At 37.7% G+C, this 23,200-nt stretch overlaps 2 protein-coding genes across 3 annotated transcripts in view; one reads left to right on the top strand and one right to left on the bottom strand.

Annotated features, from left to right (window-relative positions):
* LOC114248501 (nephrin) overlaps positions 1–23,200 on the top strand; it is a 424,177-nt gene that overhangs the window by 241,021 nt on the left and 159,956 nt on the right. The window lies entirely within an intron of this gene.
* On the bottom strand, positions 2,742–7,497 carry LOC149499934 (uncharacterized). The gene has a single exon (XM_089738013.1). The coding sequence runs from the start codon at positions 7,235–7,237 to the stop codon at positions 6,218–6,220; it is 1,020 nt and encodes a 339-aa protein (XP_089594139.1). The 5' UTR covers positions 7,238–7,497; the 3' UTR covers positions 2,742–6,217.

Here is a 23,200-nt window from a genome sequence, read left to right as displayed (position 1 = left end):
CTACAAACGCTAGGGCGAAGCTGAAATAGCTTCTCAAGGCTATCAGCATACGTAGGAAAAAAAAGAAAGAAAAAAAAACAGATAAATCAACTGCTTATCCATATGATAGCGAAAACCGATGACAACGGTAACAGACCATCCATCTTCCCGATTTAACGAACAGTTGTTCACTTGGTTCGGGTTTTGATTGATTCACGTTTTTAGTTCGGTCCAATAGTGGCCTATCAATTACTGACCGAGGCAATTCGGTCACCAGATTGAGGCGTTCAGGTGTTCTTCGAATTGTCATTAGGATAAGTAGAATTTGGCAATACTTTCTTCGTAGCTCAAATGAAAATGATGTCTTGTTTTTACTATTTACTACTGCTTGAGTGAGATGCAGGTTTTATCACCTAGTTCAAGCACAGATGCAAATTATGATTGTGTTTCTACTTCTATGTTAACAATCTATATATATATAAAAATGAATTGCTGTTCGTTAGTCTCGCTAAAACTCAAGAACGGCTGGGCCGATTTGGCTAATTTTGGTCTTAAATTATTTGTGGAATTCCAGAGAAGGCTTAAAAGGTAGATAAATATGAAATTGTTCGGAATTAAATAAAAATAACAATTTTGTTTTTCCTTTGATGTGTCCCCCGTCGTACGTATTCCTTTTGTTTGTTTTAAGTTTATTCTATACAAAAGCTTATATCTTTTATTTATCGATTCAGGCACTATAAAGTCTGCCGGGTCAGCTAGTAAATAAATAAATAAAAAGGAAGTGTGAAAGTAGCCCCGGTAATCAACAAATTAAAGAGCGGAGGGTTAACGTGGTATGGACATATGATGCGTAGAGAGAAGATGCATGTGACTAGGAAATGTATGAAAATGGTAGTACAAGGTAGAGGGGGAAAAAGTCGACCAAAGAAGAGACGGATGGAGTGTGTGAATGGCGATATGAGAGAGAGAGGAGTGAGTGTTGAGATGACGGCTGATAGAAGAGAATGGAAGAGAAAAATTAGCTGGAGAAAAAGGTGGAGTAAAATAAGGTGGCGAAAAAGAAGAAATAAATAAATACAAATAAAAATTTACTATGGCAGTTCGGTGACCGTTTCAAGGATATAGCCGAGCGTACCGCTGAGAATACCCCCCCAGTCTCTTCAAGAGTTAATTACTCGTACGAAATACGCTACGGCGCCAATAAACAGTCTACAACCAAACGTCTAAGTCCATTTATGAACGAGCAATGAATAGATCAATAAAATATTACGTCTGTGTTATCCTGGAGTGATAATTAACCTACGTTTTTCCTTATCTAATTATAGATACTTCAAGTTTCAATGAGAAGCTGATTGATACGAGCTCTTAATGAATACGTATTCTGGTTCGATTAGTTATTTACCGACTTCCTTTAAGGTATGTTACAATATGAATGCTGTAATTCAGTAGAAGTTTTAAGGGATAGTTTTATTTATTTATTGCTTTGATGGTTGGACGATCTCACAGCCCACCTGGTGTTAAGTAGTTACTGGGGCCCATAAACATCTACAACGTAAGAACCGCCTTGAGATATGAGTTCTAAGGTCTCAGTATAGTTACTACGGCTGTCCCACCCTACAAACGGAAACGCATTACTGCTTCACAGCAGAAATAGCCGGGGTGGTGGTACCTACCCGTACGGACTCACAAGAGGTCCTACCATTAGTAATAATAGTGGTGAGCCTCATGATGCCTAGTCGAGGGAATTAGAAAACCTTGCTTTAAACTTTAATAATAAACTGGTAAAGTCGAAAATATCTCGACTATCTCTTACCTTTTCAACGCAAAACGCTCGATCGAATAAAAACTCTAAGTTGCTCTATATATCAAATGTCACTCAAAAAAACTTTCGACAATAAACCAAAGCGTAGGAATGTAAACATCTCTCGGTTCTGTTACTATGACAGATGTTATGTGTCCGAAGTCGGCTATTGCGCAACAAAACAAAATAAATGTACCGTGGACTAGCGAACGGAAAAGTTTTCATGGAACCGGCCGAGGTGCAGGCGAAACAATTATTGCCATATAGAGTGAAGAACAGTAGGGAAGTATATTTCAATTGGCGATTACCGACTAATCTCTTAAAGTAGGGCTCACGTTCTGATGTTCAAAGGCTCATTTAACCACTAAATATCACCTGAACGTCAACATTTACTCATTCGTAACAAATATTAAACAAATGCTACTTCCGTAGATTCTGTCATCCACTTTAGGATTAACAAGCTGGTAGTACTGCTCTCTAGGTAATCGTGGAAATCTCTTATGATATACATCCTCCTCCTTGTGTAGTATTCCTCAATGCTGAAAGTCGTGACCAGCCTTCTGTATCACTTTCTCTCGCACGATTTTTCTCCATCTGTTTCTGTTTATGGCGGATGTTAGTAACTGTGGAGCGGTTACATACATAAACAGTTCCAAACCAAGATTATTGTGGAGGTACTTGTCAAGTCTACGTCCTTACTCTTGAGGTAGGTAAGCTTCACCGAAAGAAACGGTGTTTACTGGCTGGTGCTGATATCAGGGTCCTGGTGTCCCTACATTAATGCGCACCTGGCGACCACATCACGCCTTAATAGGTCTGAAGCATTTGCGAGTGTACTATATAAATATATTTTTAGCAATTTTACCAAGCTTCCCATATCATAGCAACCTTTGCAAAAGTCACGATATATTCATATAATGATATTGGGTACTCCAGAATAAATAAACAATAAAAGACTTAATTGCGTTTTCTGTTATGTGTATAATGAGAAAACAACATTTAAAGCCCTTAATTTAATAAAATTATTATATTAACAAACTGAACTTTCTTTTTACTTAATGTCAAACTTCACTGAATGACATTTAAGAAAAATCCTTTTTATAAAACTAAAGAGTTTTAGACTATGAAGGTTTTTCTTTACATCTCCCCCCCCTTAGGGAAACAATTACGTGTAATTGTTCATGTAGGAACTGATACTGGAGATAATTTTGTAATGTGATAGAGGTTCGATTCCATTTTTTTGTGTCCGATATCAACTAAATATATTGAATTTGAAATCTTTTTTAGAATTTTGAAGGGTCCAATTCTCAATTCATCCATTTTTTTCCTATTTAATCGATTTCCATTTTCTACATAAACTTGGTCTCCAACTTTCAGTTCACATTCTTTTCTATTAATATCAAATGCTTTTTTGTTATAATTGTGAGATTTAATTGTATTCTCAAAAGCTAATTTTCTGTCTCTCTCAAGATCTTCAATTGTACCATTTGCTTTTAGTTCCAGTGGTAAAACATCCACATTTTTACCTTCCAAAAGGTATTTAGGGGCAAACCGCGTGACCGTGTGTTCAGTTTCATTGTATTTTTCCACACATTTCTGTGCAATCGATGTCCATGCTATTTTTTTATTATTTTCATTAATTTTACATCGAATCTTATTAACTAAAGTTTGATTCAATCTTTCATTAAGCCCATTTGAAAATGGTGCATCTACAGCAGTGAAAACCATTGTAATATTTTCCTTTTTCAGAAAATCTTTAAATTCTTTCGAATTTATGCCAGGATATTGGTCTGTTAATACTATGTCAATATTATAGTTTTGTGTCACACTTTGTATAAGTTTTATAAAATCTCCAGAGCTTTGGTTCTTAGATGTTAAAATAAATGCATATCTTGTAAAATGATCTACTAAAAGATGCATATATTTTTTTGTAGATCGTGACCCTCCAAAACCTCCAACTGTGTCAATAGATACTATCTCGAATGGACGTGTTGCTGGACCCAAATGTGACATTAATCCAAATCTTGACTTTTTTCTTGACTTATTCCTTATACAAATTTCACAATTTTCACAAATATTTTTAATGTTTGCGATCATATTTTTGGCCTCGTAAAAAGGCGTAATTTTTTTTATTAATTGCGATCTCCCTGTATGGCAGTAGCTGTTGTGAACAGCTTTTATGAAATTCTTACTAAATTCTTCTGTAAGTACGATTTTTTTCTTCTTCTGTTTAACTTGTAATATATTCCATTTTCGAAGATATGTTTTCCATTTCGTAGATCTGTATTTGTGTTCTGATCATTTTTTATGTCATTTAGGCTTATTAAATTTACCACTCTTAAAAAATCATCTGTGTTTTCATAAGACTCTAGAACAGGATTTCTGCTCAAACAATCAGCTTCCTGATTCGATTTTCCTGGATAATATTTTATTTCAAAATTATATTGAGATAAATAGTACATCAAATCCCCTAGTTCTTCATCAGTTCTGGCTCTAACATTCATATTCTCTAATGGTTTATGATCTGAATATACTATAAATTCTCTTCCCATAAGCAAGTGCTGCCAATATTTCACAGCTTCTTTTATTGCCAGACATTCTAGATATATTGCCTTCTTTTTCTTCTGGGCCTCTGTTAGTTTTTTTGAAAAATAAGAAACAGGTTTACTTATACCATTTTTTTCTTCTTGTTTTAGCACCGCTCCCACTCCTTTGATACTTGCATCCGTGTAAATATTTATCGGTAATTCAGGATCGAAAATCTTTAAAACTGGTTCTGAACATAGCAGTTCTTTTATTTTATCAAATGACTTCTGACATTCTGTAGACCAGATAAACTTCACATCCTTTCGCAACAGATTGTGTAACGGGTCTAGTATAATTGCACTATGAGGTACAAATTTGTGGTAAAAGTTTACTTTTCCTAAGAATTGACGTATATTTTTTCTTGTTTCTGGAACTGGGAACTTTTTTACAGCGGTTAAGTAATCTTTTAGAGGTTTAACTGAATTATTTTCTATTATATGACCTAAATATTTGGCGGAATTATTTGCAAAACTGCATTTCGAAAATTTCAGTCTAAATCCTTCTGTTAGTATTGCTTCCAATAGTCTTGATAGGTGCATTAAATGCTCTTTAAAAGTTTTCGAAAAAATTAAAATGTCATCTATAAAATTCACTACAAAACTCGAAAGTTTATGTTTCCTAATTACGTTACTCAATATTCTTTGGAAAATGGCAGGCGCTGTCTTTATTCCAAATGGAAGACACGTCCATTGAAAATGGCCTTCTTGTGTAACAAATGCAGTTTTGTATCTGTCTTGAATTTTCATTGGAATTGACCAAAAAGCTGAATTTATGTCAAGGGTTGAAAAATATTTACAATTTACAGTTTTTACCATCAAATCCTCTATCAATGGAAATGGTTGTAATTGGGGTACAATTATTTTGTTCAATTCTCTGAAATCTATACATAGCCTTGATTTTCTCCCATCTTCTTTTTTATATGCCAGAGTTACTGGAGCAGCAAATGGGCTGTAAGACTCCTCGATCAAATTCCTTTTTAATAGTGTTGATATTTGGGTTTCTATTTCTTTTCTATCTTCAACCGTGCATCTGTAGGGACGTTTGAAACAATACTTATCCACCATTAAGTCAATATGAGCTTCATAATCTTTTACTGTCCCTACGTCATACTTATCTTTGGCGAAGACTGCTTTGTATTTTTCTACTAATTTATTAATTTCCGACTGCTGGTAGGCATCAAGATGGCTTACAACTATTTCAAATCCTTCCGAGTTTATGTGTTCATTAAAGTTAATCTCACCATTGTATGTAGAATTAATTTCTTTTTTTAATACTTCAGGTTCTGAAAAACCTCCTTCATTTCTGTTACTTAGTACATTAGGAATTTCGACAGTTGTAGGAGAATAATTATAGCTTTTTTTATCTTTCAGATTTTCTTCTGAATTGTAGCATTGTTTAATTTTTAGTTCTTCCGTTTGTATTAGTTTGAATTTTTTTATACAATCCAAACCAATTAAAAAATCATAATTAAAGTTGACGTTATCTATTATAAATACATCCATAAAACCTTCAATATTATAGATTTTTATTTTTAATGTTACAATACCTTTTGTTTTCTTCTCACCATTAATAGTTTTCAAATTAACTTTTTCTATATCAGCTGAATTTTCTTTGGGTTGTATTTTCAATAATTTTGCATTGATCAAAGACACATTTGACCCAGAATCATAAATTCCAGATACTTTTAAAGTATCATTTAATGTTAACTTGACTTTTATTAATGGTGGCACCTCTAGTTTTTTTGGATTCTTCTCATTTAATTCGATTTCCAATTCAGAATTATTTATGTTTCGTACAACTGTTTTTTTATTATTTTCCTTAAACCAACAGCTTTCTTCGGGATGGTAACGTTTACCTTTTTTTTTCCTTTAAACATATTAAGCAAGGTTTTATTTCTTTATTTTTTCTATAATAATATGTAGTATCGGAATATTTAATATCAAATTTATTATCAAATTTATTTTTCCCTACAAGATGTTCTAGTCTTCCGATTTCGTTATAAAGATCTTCTGTTCCCTGTATGTTTTCCCTATCTATTTTGTCAGCAACATAATTAGGTAATCCGAATGCTATCAGGTCTATGAGTGTCCCAGTATCAATCGACTTCCTGACTTCTAGCAACAATTTTTCTTTTTTTAAAGCATAGTCAAGTAAAGATCCAACTTGATATTTGAAAGCTAGAGCATATTTAACGGGTGACCAGCCTTTGCTTGCAAATGTCCTGCAAAAATTTTCTTCCCATTTTTTCCATTCTGAGTCTATATTCAATTTCATTAACATACAATTATACCAATCTACACTACTGTACTCCAAAAAAAATTTTAAAATTTCTATTTTGTTTTTGTCTTCTATTATTTTAAAACGCTCACATTCCTTATTGAAATCTTTAATCCATTGTGAAGCGTTTGGATTTCTCCCAGAAAAATTTTCAATGATGAATTCCTTAGAAATTTTGTTTAAATTTTGAGTTTCCGTTTTATTTATTTTTTCTTCAAGCATTTTTTCTAATAATTTTTCAACGTTCTGATTCGAATCGTCAATAGACTTAGCATTGCTCTCCGAAATTTCTTCCAAATAAAAATCATCAAATTGTAAATTTTGATCCTCGTCTAAATAAATTCTTGACATATCATTTGTCAAAGTAATCCATACTTTTCTGGTTTGGTGTCTTTTGTTTAAAGATTTTTTTACCTTTGCATAATTTGAAGTTTTTGTAATTTCTTCATGAAAGTTGGCATTTTGATATTCGGTTGGTATCCCAAAAATCTGTCCATCAGGTGTAGCAATTGAAGTTATGCATATAACATTTGATTTTCCATCTTCCGTTGATTTCACAGCAAAATCAAACCTTAATTTTTCCATTTTATTCATGGTGTTGCAAAAAATGTTGTTTTATAATGATATTGGGTACTCCAGAATAAATAAACAATAAAAGACTTAATTGCGTTTTCTGTTATGTGTATAATGAGAAAACAACATTTAAAGCCCTTAATTTAATAAAATTATTATATTAACAAACTGAACTTTCTTTTTACTTAATGTCAAACTTCACTGAATGACATTTAAGAAAAATCCTTTTTATAAAACTAAAGAGTTTTAGACTATGAAGGTTTTTCTTTACATTCATATAAAGAATAGGTCCCAGTAGGCCCTTACCGATTATCGTCTTGTTACAGGTAGCATACTGTTCATTCCGTTCTTAATTGAAACATCAGTGAATCGTTTGCTTTTTTCTTTTTTTTTACGGCCGAAAACTTCACTCGGCATTCTTGTCTAAACATTGAAACTTATAAGGCGGTCTGTCGAAATTTTGCCAAGGAATTTTCACGGATTTAATTATCCACAAAAAAGATTTACGGCATGTTGTTTAGTTTAAAAACACAAAACAACAAAAAAAACTTCGTTCTCGTGTAGGATTTCGTGATTTTGAACTTCATTTTCGGCATATTATACGACGCGTTGATTGTAGTTTCCTTTCTGATCATTATTTAAGTGACTTTTTTCCTGCCTATGCTGATAGCTTTGAGAATCTATATCAGCTTCGTCAAAACGTGTAGGTGAGCTCACGGGTTTCAAACCGGAGTGGTGCTAACACTGGCCCTAGCAAGAGCAGTGCTTCCCAGAATCTACCACCGGATCCAAAACGCGACCCACTGAGAAGATCCGGCGAGAAACTCAGTGGGCTGTGTCTATGGATACGGTAGTTATTGAAATCCTTCTATTTATGATTGGTGTATATGGCCATATACTTTATTGCGGGGTAAACAAAAATCGTATATTACAGCGTAAAAACATAAGTTGAAGTGTCGGTTGTGTTGCAAATCAACTATTCCACCCTTCCAAGAGACAGAAATAGGGTTGTTGCACAGTTGTTGTGCTCTAATGTGTAGCCTTGGAACACGCTACCCCCCTCCTCCTCGCGTCGTTTCCTCACTGCTGTGGGTCGTGACCATTATATGTCGACAGGATTTTGCTCCTTGTAATGTCCCGCCAGCGCCTTCGATCATTGGCCGCATGAAGGGCGTCGTGGAATGGGATCTCTATTGTGGTGCGGATTTGGTCGACCCACCTTGTCGGACTGCGCTACCCCCCAACAAATACCATTTACCGATCGCAATACTGATATAACACTCAGAGAACGCTGTCGTCCGTTTGCCGTTGAATCGCTAGTCATCTTTTACGACACTTTTACACGAAGAGATGCAGTGGATATTTTATGAGGTAGATCGACATCACGAACTTTGACACGTTCCCTAATTACAGCTATTACGAGCACATTTAATTAATTAAATCAACACTCTTTTCGAATTTTTATCGTTACAAAACTCTGCCAATGAATTGAGAACAAATGATACCATACACAACCAAGGTACCGAAGCTTTCTTAAAAACATTTTTTATTACTTAGATGGGTGGACCAGCTCACAGCCTACCTGGTTTTAAGTGGTTACTGGAGCCCATAGACATCTACAACGGCTGCGTCACCCTTCAAACCGAATCGCATTACTGCTTCACGGCAGAAATAGGCAGGGCGGTTGTACCTACCCGAGCGGACTCACAATAGGTTCTATCACCAGTAATCACGCAAATTATAATTTTGCGGGTTTCATTTTTATTACACGATGTTATTTATTCCTTCACCGTGGAAGTCAATCGTGAACATTTGTGAAGTACGTATTTCATTAGAAAAATTTGTACCCGCCTGCGGGATTCGAACACAGGACGCCTTATCCTTTGGGCCACGATGACTTCTATTTTAATTCTTTTTTACTATAATAATTAAGGCTCTCCATTTTAAAGTATTTTTTATTCGTAGGATATACCTCTCTTTGACTTAACTTTACACGTTATTGAACAAATAACCTTCAGAGATTAGCAACGGCAGTGCCACAGGCATTGCCTAAGTCCACGAGTGACGGTGACTTTTGACCATCAAATGAACCATACGCTCCACAGCTTACAAAGCTAATAAAAGCATCAAAGTCTTGAAAAAAGCAACTTCAAAAAGTTGACAAAAACCGTGCATATAAATTTATTACTAAAATGGAAATTTTATTCATGCGCTATTGCAGGCACAAATACTTTCAAAGGGAAATTAGCGCGCATTTTTTGCTATGACTCCGCGAAAAGTCAAATACAGGGCGGGATTTGAGGTTAAAAAAATTTCGGACTACATCCTCGGCTTTTAGAAATGGCTGTATCGCAGCCCAGGTTTTGTTAATGCTTTTATTAATTGCCAGTACCAATGTTTACTTCTACCATGAAGACGAACGCACCGCAGACTTCTTAGAAGAATTTTTAGCATTTAGCTTGCTTTAAACAACAACTTGGGAACAAATCCCGCACGGGTATCCGGCTCCAATTTAGGATTCCCTGTGCTATGGGTACCAGAAATTTACAAACATACTTGTAAACGTTTAAATATGTATATATACAGATAATAAACATCCAGACAAAAAGCAAACACAACTGCTCATTCCCACAATTTTAGCCCGATCTGGGGATCGAACCCACGACTCTCGGCGCAAGAGTTAGACGCACTAACTACTGGTTCAGCAAGTCAGTAATCCAGAGAGAGTAGTCAGGCGTTTTTTTATTATCATATTATTATTTCCAACGTTTATTATATGATACATTATATTTATATTATGTACTAGTAACTTCAACGGTTTTTGCGGCGCACGCCGAAATAGCTCGCAGATAGTAGATTTTTTCCGTCTTACTTGACACTTATCGTTATATTTTGGGTAATTCACACTATATCTTTTTAAATTGTAGCCTATGTGTTATTCTGATGCGTAAGCTATGTTATCAGAAAGCTGTATCAAAATCCATTCAGTAGTTTTTGCCTGAAAGAGAACCAGACATAAATCCATACGTTCTTATAAATTTTCGTGTTTATAATTAGTAGGATTATAGAAGTATATGTGGGCGCAAACGCCACTATTGGCAATAAATAACATAATAAATATATAGTTTAGTTTATTGACTTATGGATAACGACTTTAGTAATATTAAGACATTGTTATGATTATTATTCTAAATAATAAAATGTTGTTTTGATAAATATCACAATAATGTAGGGTAGACACCGTAACGCCACAGTATAAAACGGCGGTGCGTGAACATGATAATCGCCTTATCGTAGCCGCCGCTGACTACTCCCCGAATCCTGATCATGCAGGAGCCAGTCACCGTCGACGCCCTAGACACGTCCTTACGGATCCATCAGATCCAATAACCTTTGCACTAGACGCCTTCAGCTCTAGGAGCAGGCTTAGGGACCTCGGTAACCGTACTCATCGAACTCGACCAAGAGTTCGCCGTGCAACCTAACCCATGAATCAGCTCGCTGAGTTTCTCGCCGGATCTTCTCAGCGGGTCGCGATTCCGATCCGGTAGTAGATTCATTCGCGAAGCAGCTATTCTTGAGTTGTTAGGTCTCCTTCGGAGGCGCTCGGGTAGCTGTTAGCAAATCCCAACCCTCCTGGCTGAGCCTTTGCTCGCCCCCCTGTCCTGGTGAAACTGGAAAGGCCTCCGGGCCACCAGTAGTCATTCAATCATAAAAAAAAAAAAAAAAAAGTGTCCTCTCAGTCTGTCTCAGGCAGTCAAGTCGCTCGGTCGCTCTGTCGGTCTGCCGGTTTTATTGACTTTTATTGCAATTATTGCAATACACTGGGTTCAACGGAATAATAGTGATGACGGAACTGCCGCTCAGCCATTCCTGGCGCCGTCATATACATTCCCATTCTGGCCTCGACCTTCACGTCAATGTAGACGTTATAATTACATACGTACGGTATATTTTATCGAAAAATTCATATCCGAATACCCGCCTGTCCTCATTGAAGGTCGCAACCTGAATAGGCATTATAATATCTCATTACGACGCGTTCTTTATTCAGGTCTTTGTTGCCTATTCTGTTTTTTTCGTTACGACGTGTCGCGACTCCGAAATTTAGCCTAGTTAATCTACGCTGTCGTGAAAGCTGTAGATTTGCGTCTAACTTAGTAGAAGATAATAGTATTTTTTTTTTTTTAAATCGATTAGATTATTTTTAAGCTATTGCATAACTTCTATCGCGGGCCTTGAGCGCGGCGACTGAATCAAGAAATTCCGTAACGAAAATAACCTGACACCCCCACTACGCCTACTATGTAGCTCGCGTTCAACACATTCACACGTTGCGCTGGTGTAGTGTTTGTGAATAAGCGCGCGACGTGACGTCGCACTGCATGAGCATCATGAAAGTCTGCCTATCTCTCTCTCACTCGGTCTAGCTTATGAGTGTGAAGGGGACAGTTAATGTTTTGCTTTTGTTAATGTTTATGAATATAGCCTGGTCTTATTGTTATTATTGTTTTATTGTATAATTATTATTATCTAATTGTAATTGCATAAGTTGATAAAAAATGCTTTGCAATAGCTTTACCGCGGCAGTCCCCGAGTGCCACACGTCTTTTTTTGTGACATTAGACAGACAAGTATGCAAATGGTGAATGGTAACGGTCAACCGGGGCGGAACTAGGCCGCTGCCTACTGCTAGGTTAAAAGTTATACCTTTGAATAAGTGATGCCGAGTTTAAGGCATCGATGCCCATAGCTCGCCGATATCTGAGTTTCCCAATACAACAAGAGGGGTTGTAATTTATTCCCGTGTTATTTTTTTCTAGTAAAATATCTGTCAACAAAGCTTGTTGAAGTAACGAAGTTCTGTCAACAAAGTTTTTTGAAATTCGAAAGCTGAGTTCGTTTTCTTTTTGGTTCAATTGAAGGGTTCTTGATGTTTCATTATATTTATGACTAGCGACCGGCCCTCGCTTCGCTTCGGAAACATTAAATTTTATTATTGATAGCTGAGTTGCGCGATGCTACCCGCGGATATTGTCGTACAGCGAGTGACGCCGCGGGCGAAGCTTGTCTTAAAAAAACGGTCCAGCCGTTCCAGAGATTAGCCGGAACAAACAGACAGACAGACAAAAATTGTAAAAAATGTTATTTTGGTGTATATACCGTATATAATATCTTCATACGCATGTAGTAAAAAGCGCATATTACAAACAGACACTCCAATTTTATATGTATAGATGAGATTCTTTCAAGAGAATTAATGAGCCATAAATGACGTTACGTATTTAAACAAAAATATGGGTACTTATCTACAAATTAAATAATAATAATCATAATTCAGTCATTCTTGACACTGCGTTTTTCGTGAGGTTTGCGGTAGGCAACGGCTTGGTTCTGCCCCTGACATTGCTGAAGTCCATGGGCGACGGTAATCACTCACCATCAGGTGGGCCGTTTGCTCGTTTGCCTATAAGGGCAATAAAAAAAAGGTTTTTCACTTTGGTCCACTGTTGCATGAAACCATCGTGGCATCAATCTTTTTTTTGGACAGTTTCCTTATTTCATAGAACTACTTATTACTGTTTCAAAAAATATTGCAAATTTAATAAAACTTTAAATAGCTATGGCAACAGCTAACAGATTGTTGAAATCTTATTATGAAACTTCGTATAAAATTATTCACGAACAAGTTTTTCGTCGGAGGGATCCCTAAAAAAAACTTATAATTGGCCACTCGGGGTCGGACTCAGAAAAACCTCAATCAACAGATACAACTTTATCGCGGTCTCTTCTATTTTAACGTAATTGAAGTGGCTTAGAGCTTGCTATTCGAAATATGCTTTTCTTAGGGTTTAATGAGAATTAAAAAAAAAATTAAGTAAAAAAAAAAAAAAACCTTTTATTTCGTACAAGTGACATAAAAAAAAACAATTAACGCAATGTAATCTATGCTATTAATTAACTAATAAATAATATTTTTGTTGAATAATATCTATATATTGATACGTCAAGCAAAAGCTTTGTACCCCTTTTTACGAAAATTGCGCGGACGGAGGAGTAAGAAATTTCCCACACTTGTAGAGAATGTAGAGTAGGAGTGCAGAATGCTAATTTTTTTTTAAATTATGCGTAAAAAATACATTAAAAGCAATAAAAAAACATTACACACACTACCATGTATTTGACACACACACGCTTGCATACAATTTGTTAATTGTCAAACTTTTCTTATTGCTTATAGTCTGTGATCAAACTGAGAATAGATTGAATATTGTTTGTCTTTATTAATATTTGTCTAAAGTTTAGTCTTGGTGAAATCTGTGATTACACAAGTTTATTAACTAGTCTTTCGACAATAGAATCTTAATGATGTACAAACTTATAATTTCAATTAATTATAGCCGAATTTCAACTACCAGGGAACCACTAGCTAAGTATTATTTCCCACTTGCAAGAACCCCTCCTCCGGTAAAGGCCTCCTCCAAGGATAGCCAATCTTCTCCAGATTGCGCAATTTTAACCCAGTTTGTATTTGCTACTTTCTTTATACCGCCTTCCCATCTAGCATATGGTCTTCCCCTCTCTTTTTCCTAGTGGGGCCGTCCATATTGTTAGTTTTTTGTCCATCTCTGATCCTGAAGGCGTGCTACATGTCCAGCTCATTCCCATTTTAATTAATGACAATTATGGTAGTATAATTAGTTCACCGTCCACCGGATATTATGTGGTTATCGGAAGAGATATGCCCTGGCCCATGTTGAGACGTGAGGTACGCCGCGTGTATTGTAGAAAAGAAACAATAAAAATACATGATGGCGAATCCATAGAGTTTTTTTTTTCTTATAATTTTTTTTTAATGTACACACAAAAAAGAAGACATAGTACAGAGTAATACGAAAATTATGTACTTGCAAAGGCACTGCTTATTTCTTTAAGAAATCTCTTCCAGCAGACTTGCGAGAGGATTATGAGAATAATAATTAAAAGTGATGAGTGTGTGTAGAACAGCTAAAATAACAAATACAACATGAGAATTATAGTAATGCACATACACATAGCAAATATTGTTAAACTTGAATACAAAATATTATAAGTAACACAGTATGTACGAAGAGTATAGAACAATGATCATTCGGTTGCTTTCCTCGCCGAATCTTCTTAGTGAGTCGCGATTCCGATCCAGTGTTAGATTCAGTAAAGCATTGCTCTTGCTAGGGCTAGTGTTAGAGAACTCTTTCAGGTTGTGTCCGCGAGCTCACCTACTCAGGGCGTCAGTCGGGGCGTAAGTGGAGTAGCCTCATAGCAAAAAAGTTGCTCTCATCACATAAGTACCTACAACAACTTAGACGTAAAATAATACCACAGATGGCTAATCAGTGACTTGTCCACTGGTGTTAGGACCACGTGTGAGTCCGCACGCGTAGGTACCACCGCCTTGCCTATTTCTGACGCGAAGCATTAATGCGTTTTGGTTTGAAGGGCGGGGCAGCCGTTGTAACTATAGCCGTTAGTCTCGCTAAAACTCGAGAACGGCTGGGCCGATTTGACTAATTTTGTTCTTGAATTATTTGTGGAAGTCCAGAGAAGGCTTAAAAGGTAGATAAATATGAAAATGCTCGGAATTTAATAAAAATAACAATTTTGTTTTTTCCTTTGATGTGTCCCCCGTCGGACGGATTCCTTTTGTTTTGTTTTAAGTTTATTTTATACAAAAGTATTTTATTTATCGATTGAGGCACTACGAAGTCTGCCGGGTCAGCTCGTAAAAAAATAAAATCAAACTTGTTTTGTAATTTGACAAATGACCTCCCTCGAGTCATACTCCTCATGGCTGACCACCTATATTACATTTACGAGTTTCGTCCTCACGAAGTTGTGTCATCTCTTGCTAACCTCGGCTACTCTCGGAGCATCGCATATACACGTACAAAAGTAAATATTTAGAGAAATAACGCGTAGAAAATTCTAGAAAGATTTCCGTGGAGACCGCGAGTACGGTTCCGTGTTGCGTAAAGAAATTGAAAAAAATGTTAGCAACTGTAATATGTCTCTATAAAAGCGACAAGCTCGCACGGAAGTTTGTTTTTGTTTTTTTTTTTCATTTCAAAAGCTCAGTAGTGATTTTTGTTGTTGTTCAGATTAGTCAATTAGATACGGTTTATAGCACTGCGATCGAATGGTGAGCTTTTTTGTTATGACATCGCTTATGAGGAACGCTTTTTGATAATCTTCTTATCCCTCCTCCGTGTGTCGTATTCCTCAGTGCTGAGGGTCGTGACCTTTACGGAGCACTTTTGTTGGGACTATGTTCCTCCATTCACTCCTGTCCTCCGCGCAGCGGATAGCGACATTGATGCTGGATTCCAAAGTCGTCTTAATCTGATCGGACCAGCGCATGGGACTACGCCATGGGACTACGCTACGTGGGTGAGCTCACGGGGTCAACCTAAAAGAATTTGCTAATACTAGCTCTAGCAAGAGCAGTGCTTCGCTGAATTGGAATCGCGGCCCACTGAGCATATGCAACAAAAAATCCTTGGATTGTGTCTAAAGGCTAAGTTCGCACCTCAAATTCATCGTCCTAATCAAGTTCGACGAGCACGGTGACCGATGCTTGAAGAGCCTAAAAGCAACTGAGAGTGGGTTCGTGAGATCCGACCAGACAAGTTTTGAGTTATGACAGCCAAGCGTTTCCCCGTCGCCTGAGTCGGATATTTAGTTAGCAGCGCGCCATGATAAGAAAGAAATCGTGCCGCGCCGCTAAAAACTTTCAAAACACGCTTTTTTTTTATTGCTTAGGTGGGTGGACTATTTCACAGCCCACCTGGCTTTAAGTGATTACTGGAGCCCATGGACATCTACAACGTAAATGCACCACCCACCTTGTGATATAAGTTCTAAGGTCTCAGTATTGTTACAACGGCTGCCCTTCAAACCGAAACGCTTCACGGCAGAAATAGGCAGGGCGGTGGTACCTACCCGTGCGGACTCACAAGAGGTCCTTCCACAAGTAAATTACGCAAATTATAATTTAGCGAGTTTGATTTTTATTACACTATGCTGTTATTCCTTCACCGTGGACGTCAATCGTGAATATTTGTTAAGTACGTATTTCATTAAAAAAATTTGTACCCACCTGCGGGATTCGAACACCGGTGCATAGATACGAATGTACCGGACGTCTTATCATTTAGGCCACGTCGTTCCTATTCAAATAACAAACAAGCAGCGGGTTTATCTCGCACAAGCAAGTAAACAATTTAGGCGCCCGACTGATGAGCCAATCGCATTCTGTCACCCGTAACTAATTAAAACCGGATTTTAATATCCGCATCCGTCCGATTTCCGTTCGCCCCGTTTTAATTATCGGAACAATCCGATTCGTGGTCGTCCTATCGGTTAAGGCTTCGTATTCACAACGCGACATGTCGGGCTTGACCAAAAAAAAAAACCGATTATCTAAAAGACATTTTATATTTTATTGGTGGGTAGGTTACTATACAAAACCATGTCTGTAATTGGGTTGTTTTGTGGAAAACTGCTTTGAAAAGGTTTATCATGATACTCCTAAAGTTAGCAATAGTAACAACTAACGTGTCAGGGTTTGTGTCAATATATATTTTAACCCTTTGTCCTATAGGTTACTGGCTTCCTACCTGAGGCGCTGAAGTAATTATGTAGATTTCTGTTTTTAAAGCGTCTGGATTGCCTGACTTTGCCTTCTTTTGTTTTTAATGTATGTTTTTTAGTCTTTTAGGTCTTTTGGAAATAGATTCATTCTCAGTATCTTCGGATTCGTCTTGCCCAGAGTCTACTAGATATTCCGGCGCCTTTTTTTATTTTTTTTATTACTTAGATGGTGCTTACTTAGATGGTGGTGGAAGATATCTGTGCTTTTACACCAAAAATAATTTCTACATAATTCATAATGAACGTTTGCCTGCTTCTTCGTACACCCAATTTTTTTTTAATTGCCTACATGGGTGCACGAGCTCACAGCCCACCTGATGTTAAGTGGTTATTGAAGCCCATAGACATCTACAACGTAAATGCACCATCCACCTTGAGATATAAGTTCTAAGGTCTCAGTATAGTTACAACGGCTGCCCTACCCTTCAGACCGAAACGCATTACTGCTGCACGGCAGAAATAGGCGGTGCGGTGGTACCTACCCGCGCGGACTCACAAAAGGTCCTACCACCAGTGAAAACGGTTTCTTAGAAATAGGTTCATTCTTAGTATCTTCGGATTCGTCTTGTCCAGAGTCTACTAGATATTCCAGCGCCTTAGTAACAGAGATCGACATAAGTACTTCAGTGCGCCGCGTAGGGCAGCGGTGCCCTACACGGCAGTCAAAGGTTTAATACAAACAAACAAAGGCTAAGACGCTAAGTCGATACAGCCAAAGCGCGATAAAGTGAATGCTACTTACTCACTAAACTCGTCAGCACTGTGGAGCAACTTCTCAAAATTTACTTGGCCGCCAGTCAAAGTTGCAGTTGCTGCAGGATAAATGCGGACAATGGACATCTCGAATCGTCATTGGCCGTTGCAAAAGTCATGCAGTGCAGCTAGGATGAAGTTTAATTCGATGTGACCACAAAGAAAACTGTCAAGTATTTGAAACGTCAGAAGTCATAAAATGGGTTAAAAAAAAACGCGGGATTAAACCGTAATAGTAGTTTTTATGACGTATCCGACGAAAATCGAAGGAAACATCTAACATGATGAGTTAGAAAAAAAATATATATTAAAATTTGTTCAAATGAATTTACTTATTTTTTCAAAATTTCAATACGCCTATTGTCATGTGTAGACCAAGGTCGCTACAAGAAGCGAAATAAAATAAAATTGTAAGCATATTTTTTTACTTTATTTTTTTTTATTACTGGTGGTAGGACCTCTTGTCAGTCCGCGCGGGTAAGTACCACCACCCTGCCTATTTCTGCCGTGAAGCAGTAATGTGCTTCGGTTTGAAGGGTGGGGCAGCCGTTGTAAATATCTAAGGGCTCCAGTAACCACTTAACACCAGGTGGGCTGTGAGCTCGTCCACCCATCTAAGCAATAATAAAAAATAATAAAATACTATACTGATACATACAAACATGGGACCCATAAATAAATGGCACGAAGTTTGAGCAAATCAGCCATTATTAAAATTGACGTTCGAATTTTGAATAACGAGCATTTGAATCGCTCGTTCTAAATTAAAATCGATTATGAATTCTGTTCCTTCCACGAATAAGGTTTGTATAAATCGAATTGTTAGAATTTACAACATAAATTCAAAATTTGAATTTGAAAGAATAAATAATTTTCGCTCTAATTTCGAAATCCGCGATCCAGAATATTTTGCGAGCAATCGATCTTATATAATTCTTTTGTTATAGTCAAACAGAGTTGTTTGAAAAATATGGTAAACGTTATAACATCTTTATTTTCTCCACAGAGCCAATTTATCAAAAAGTAAACTGTCAAAGTGTCACATAAATTGACATAATAATAACACCCTTTTTTTAAATTATTTGACAAAGAAGACTTCGTTCTTTCGAGTTCCTACTCTAAGGTTACACAATACATTTTGTTTTTTTTTTCGAAATCTTAAATGATGTCATAAATCAACACCTACATGAGCAAACGGATCCACAAAAATGCATTCATTGTTCTTTGAGGTTATATCGTTTTTTTTTTTCTTGTCGAGATAAACCCAAGCATTAGACGAAGGGAACGCGTTATTGGTGCGACCTCCCGCTGTGGAGGCTCCTTTATTGTTTATTATGTCTATTCTTGTACCCTTTGCGTAAATTTAACTACCACGAGTTTAATGTGTTTTTATGAGTACAATGCAGTGGGATTTAGTTGTGTTCTCGTGGTAAAAGATTCAGAATTAAAAAAAATATGTGTGGTGTCATGGGACTCCGGATAGGAACGAAGTTTCTTATTATAAAAATATGAATTTTAAGTTCTATTCGAAGTATAAAGAAAAGAAAACTGGAGGTTTCGCAAAGAACCCACGGTCATTCGGTAACGTGCGAACTTATTGTGGTACACTTCATTCACGGTTGTTTGCATAAGAGTTAGTATATTGCGCAAACGAACGCTCTGAGATCGTGGTCAATGAATGATAAAAAATATGTTATTTTTTGTACGTTATTAAAAAGTGAAGTCGTACACTGTGTCACTGTGTGCATTACTAATAAAAAAATTACGTTACGGACGTTTTTTCCCGGTTAGGATACCCCTCTGCATCGTCCCATAAGGAACTTCGTTCCAAAAAAAATAGTTTTGGGAGTACTCATATCAGCTTCACGACTGCTCACCGCCCAATGTTAATTGATTACGATCACGGCAAAAATAGGCAGAGTGGTGGTACCTACGCGTGCGGACTCACAAGAGGTCCTACCACCAGTAACTACGCGGGTTTGATTTTTATTACACGATGTTATTCCTTCACCGTGGAAGTCAATCGTGAACAATTTCTGCCGAGAAGCAGTAATGCGTTTCGGTTTGAAGGATAGGACAGCCTTTATAACTATACTGAGACCTTAGAAACCCCATCTCCAGGTGGGTGGCGGCATTTACGTTGCCGATGTCTATGGGCTCCAGTAACCACTTAACACCAGGTGGGCTGTGAGCTCGTCCACACATCTAAGAAAAAAAAAAAAAAACAGAATCGCTTTACCGCTCTGCCAAAGAGGCGATCGAAATCACCGCGCCGCGTAAATTCAACATACAAAGCAGGTAAATAAACTAAAAAGCCCCTCAAATAAAACTTTACCACACACAGACTGCACGTGAGCCGCCATTATTCACGGACCTCGCCTTATTTAGCGTGTATCGTCGACAATTATTAATAATTCGTCCTTAAAAGTTGCATTAAATCAACTTTAAAGGCTCTAGAAATGTTTTACTACTGTTAAGGATCTGGTTAATGCACGACTTATCATGTAACCGATTTAGAAGGTAGCACGGACTGTGTTGAGCATTCAAAGGAATTAAATGTTTCTTCTCTGTGTAATAGAGTATATTTTTATATAGTGCGATTAGTAATTGATGTATCTATGGCTTTTACTCGCGTACTATGATCGAAAATCGTCTTTATTTGTGGTAGAGCTTATTGAAAGCTCGCACCACAACCATCTTGTCTGTTACTACCACGAAGATATTATAGTATCTGAACACTAAAGTGGTCGTGCCCTAATGGATAAGACGCCCGGTGCATTCGTATCAAGCTACTGTACTGGTGTTCGAATCCCGCAGGCGGGTTATAAATGTTCACGATAGACTTCCACGGTGAAGGAATATCATTGTGTAATAAAAAATAAAAATCAAACACAGAAAAATTATAACTTGCGTAATTACTGGTGGTAGGACCTCTTGTGAGTCCGCACGGGTAGGTACCACCGCCTTGCCCATTTCTGTGGCGAAGCAATAATGCGTTTCGATTAGGAGGGTGGAGCAGCTGTTGCACTTAAAAAAAAGGAGATTTAGAAATCATATCTCAAGGTGGGTGACTGATGGATATGGACTCCGCAGACCACTTAACACTAGGCGGGTCGTGATTCTGTCCACCCATCTAAGCAATAAAAAAGACTAGATTCGTATCTAGGTTCTTAATTCTCAATCCTTTGATTTCCGTGTTTAGCGCTGGTTTCAAGTCAAATGTCGTCAGGGTATGTTGTACCATTCTGCCTATTTCGAAGCAATCATTTCAGTTTGAAGAGTGTGGCTGTACCACAGAACTGGGATATTTTGTGGTATCCTTGGCCATCTTTAACCGCTTCGAATCCCAGAATCGAGCACCCACATCTGCTGATATCAACCAGAATACTTCACTATCTCGCTTGAACACTAAAAGCTTACGTTACGCCCGCAAAACTTAGTACTTCTTTCTGGTCGTTCCCTCAATGCTGAGGATCGTGACTGTATGTCAATCTTCTCCACTCGGTCCGGTTCTGCGCCATATGTACCGCTCCCTGTATCTGGCCTCCAGTCACCTCCTTGAGTTGGTCCACCCATCTAGCTGGCGCTCCTCCTCTAGCGCGCTTCCCCTCCATTTGTCCGAGAATGATGAGTTTCTCCAGGCTGTGCAATGGGGATCGCATTATGTGCCCAAAGAAACTCCGGATCCTTTCCTGGCACGTAGTCAGCAGGCGTTTGGTGACCTTTAGCTCTTCGAGGATGGAGGCATTGGTTCTCATAGCTGTCCAAGGAATACGTAGCACAAGGAAAACTTGGCACAAAGCTCCGAAATACACAGTAATTTAATTACGATTTCAATCATGACCAAGCGTTACGAATAACCATTGTAATTCGGTTGGTTTAATTGAAGCCAATATTACTGAGAGCTTGCAATTCGATAATTCGTTTATTCTAAGCACGTTCTGGATAACTGAGAGTAATGATAGAGCTTTCGACTCAGCGGAATTTGCGTAGCTTTCGTGCGAGGAGGTTTGCTGTTGGACTTTTAGTTGGAATTCATTATCATTTGAGCTTCTATGGTCTAATGACAGTGCTGCCAAAGCGCCAGGTCTGGGACGAGACCTAATTAATTACGCGAAAAGCTTACGAAGCTTAAATCGTATGAATTTTAAAGAAATACGCTCAGTTTTTTATTATTTATTGCTCAGATGAGTGGACGAGCTCACAGCCCACCTGGTGTTAAGTGGTTACGGGAGCCCATAGACCTCTACAACGTAAAAGCCGCGCCCCATCTTGAATCACATAAGTTCTAAGGCCTCACCTTTAAGAGTACAACGGCTACCCCACGCTTCGAACCGAAACGCATAACTGCTTCACGGCAAAAATAGGCAGGGTAGTGGTACCTACCCGTTGTATCCTCATAGACTGTTAATGCTTCTTTGGAAAGTCACTCAATCGCCAATCACACAGAAAGAAAATCTCCCACCTTCAGATATGAGAGTCTGGTGAAAGCATTCATAGCAAGAAAGCTTCACTTAATAAACTTCAAGTTGCGTGAATTACTATCAAATATCTCTTTGCTAAGTTGGAAACGCGTCAGCTATGTGCGTTACTTACCGCTTAAAGCCCATTGATGTTTCGTAATGTGTATAAAGCTTCGAACTAGGCGTGTTAAGATTAAGATAATCTAACCTCAATAGTTTGGGCAGACTATTCGGAGATTTCGCCCCAAGCAAAACACAATGAATTAATAATAAACGTTAACTTTAAACCGAAGTTGTAGTCGAAGGCCTTATTCGCGTATTTTAATAGAGAAAATGCGTTTTACAAAAATTTCTTTGTTCATGACGTCATTTGAGGCTAAAGTAAGCGACGTTCTTACTATACCGTGATAATTAAGTCAGTGCTGATCAACAGTGGCCTGTGTCTGACTAAAGAATATACGCTAAAACTAGAATACGCATTGTGATCTTAAGAACTCATGTTTCAAGGTGGGTGGCGGCATTTACGTTGAAGATTACTGGTGGTAGGACCTCTTGTGAGTCCGCACGGGTAGGTACCACCACCCTCCTGTTTCTGCCGTGAAGCAGTAATGCGTTTCGGTTTGAAGGGTGGGGCACCCGTTGTAACTATACTGAGTCCTTAGAACTTATATCTCAAGGTGTGTGGCGCATTTACGTTGTAGATGTCTATGGGCTCCAGTAACCACTTAACACCAGGTGGGCTGTGAGCTCGTCCACACATCTAAGCAATAAAAAAAGAAGTAAAAAAAAGATGTCTACGGGCTCCGGTAACCACTTAACACCAGGTGGGCCTTAACTCGTACAGCCATCAAAGCAATAAAAACATGGCATTAGATAATACTACTCTACAACATAATGTTTTACGACACCATGATGCGTGATGATTAAAAAACACTGATATGATTAAAATAATTCAAATTCATATAGTGATTAAAAAAGTATATCATTAATTAGTAAGATGCAATATGCTGGCCCGCAGATTTACTGGTTGCGATAGCTATGTCAAACTTGCAATTTTTAAAGCTTATTGCCAGAATTT

This window comes from Bombyx mandarina, chromosome 24, assembly GCF_030267445.1.
Source record: "Bombyx mandarina strain Sakado chromosome 24, ASM3026744v2".
Lineage (NCBI taxonomy): Eukaryota > Metazoa > Arthropoda > Insecta > Lepidoptera > Bombycidae > Bombyx > Bombyx mandarina.
Note: the sequence above shows the minus strand (reverse complement) of the source record. Positions and strands in the feature narration are given on the sequence as shown.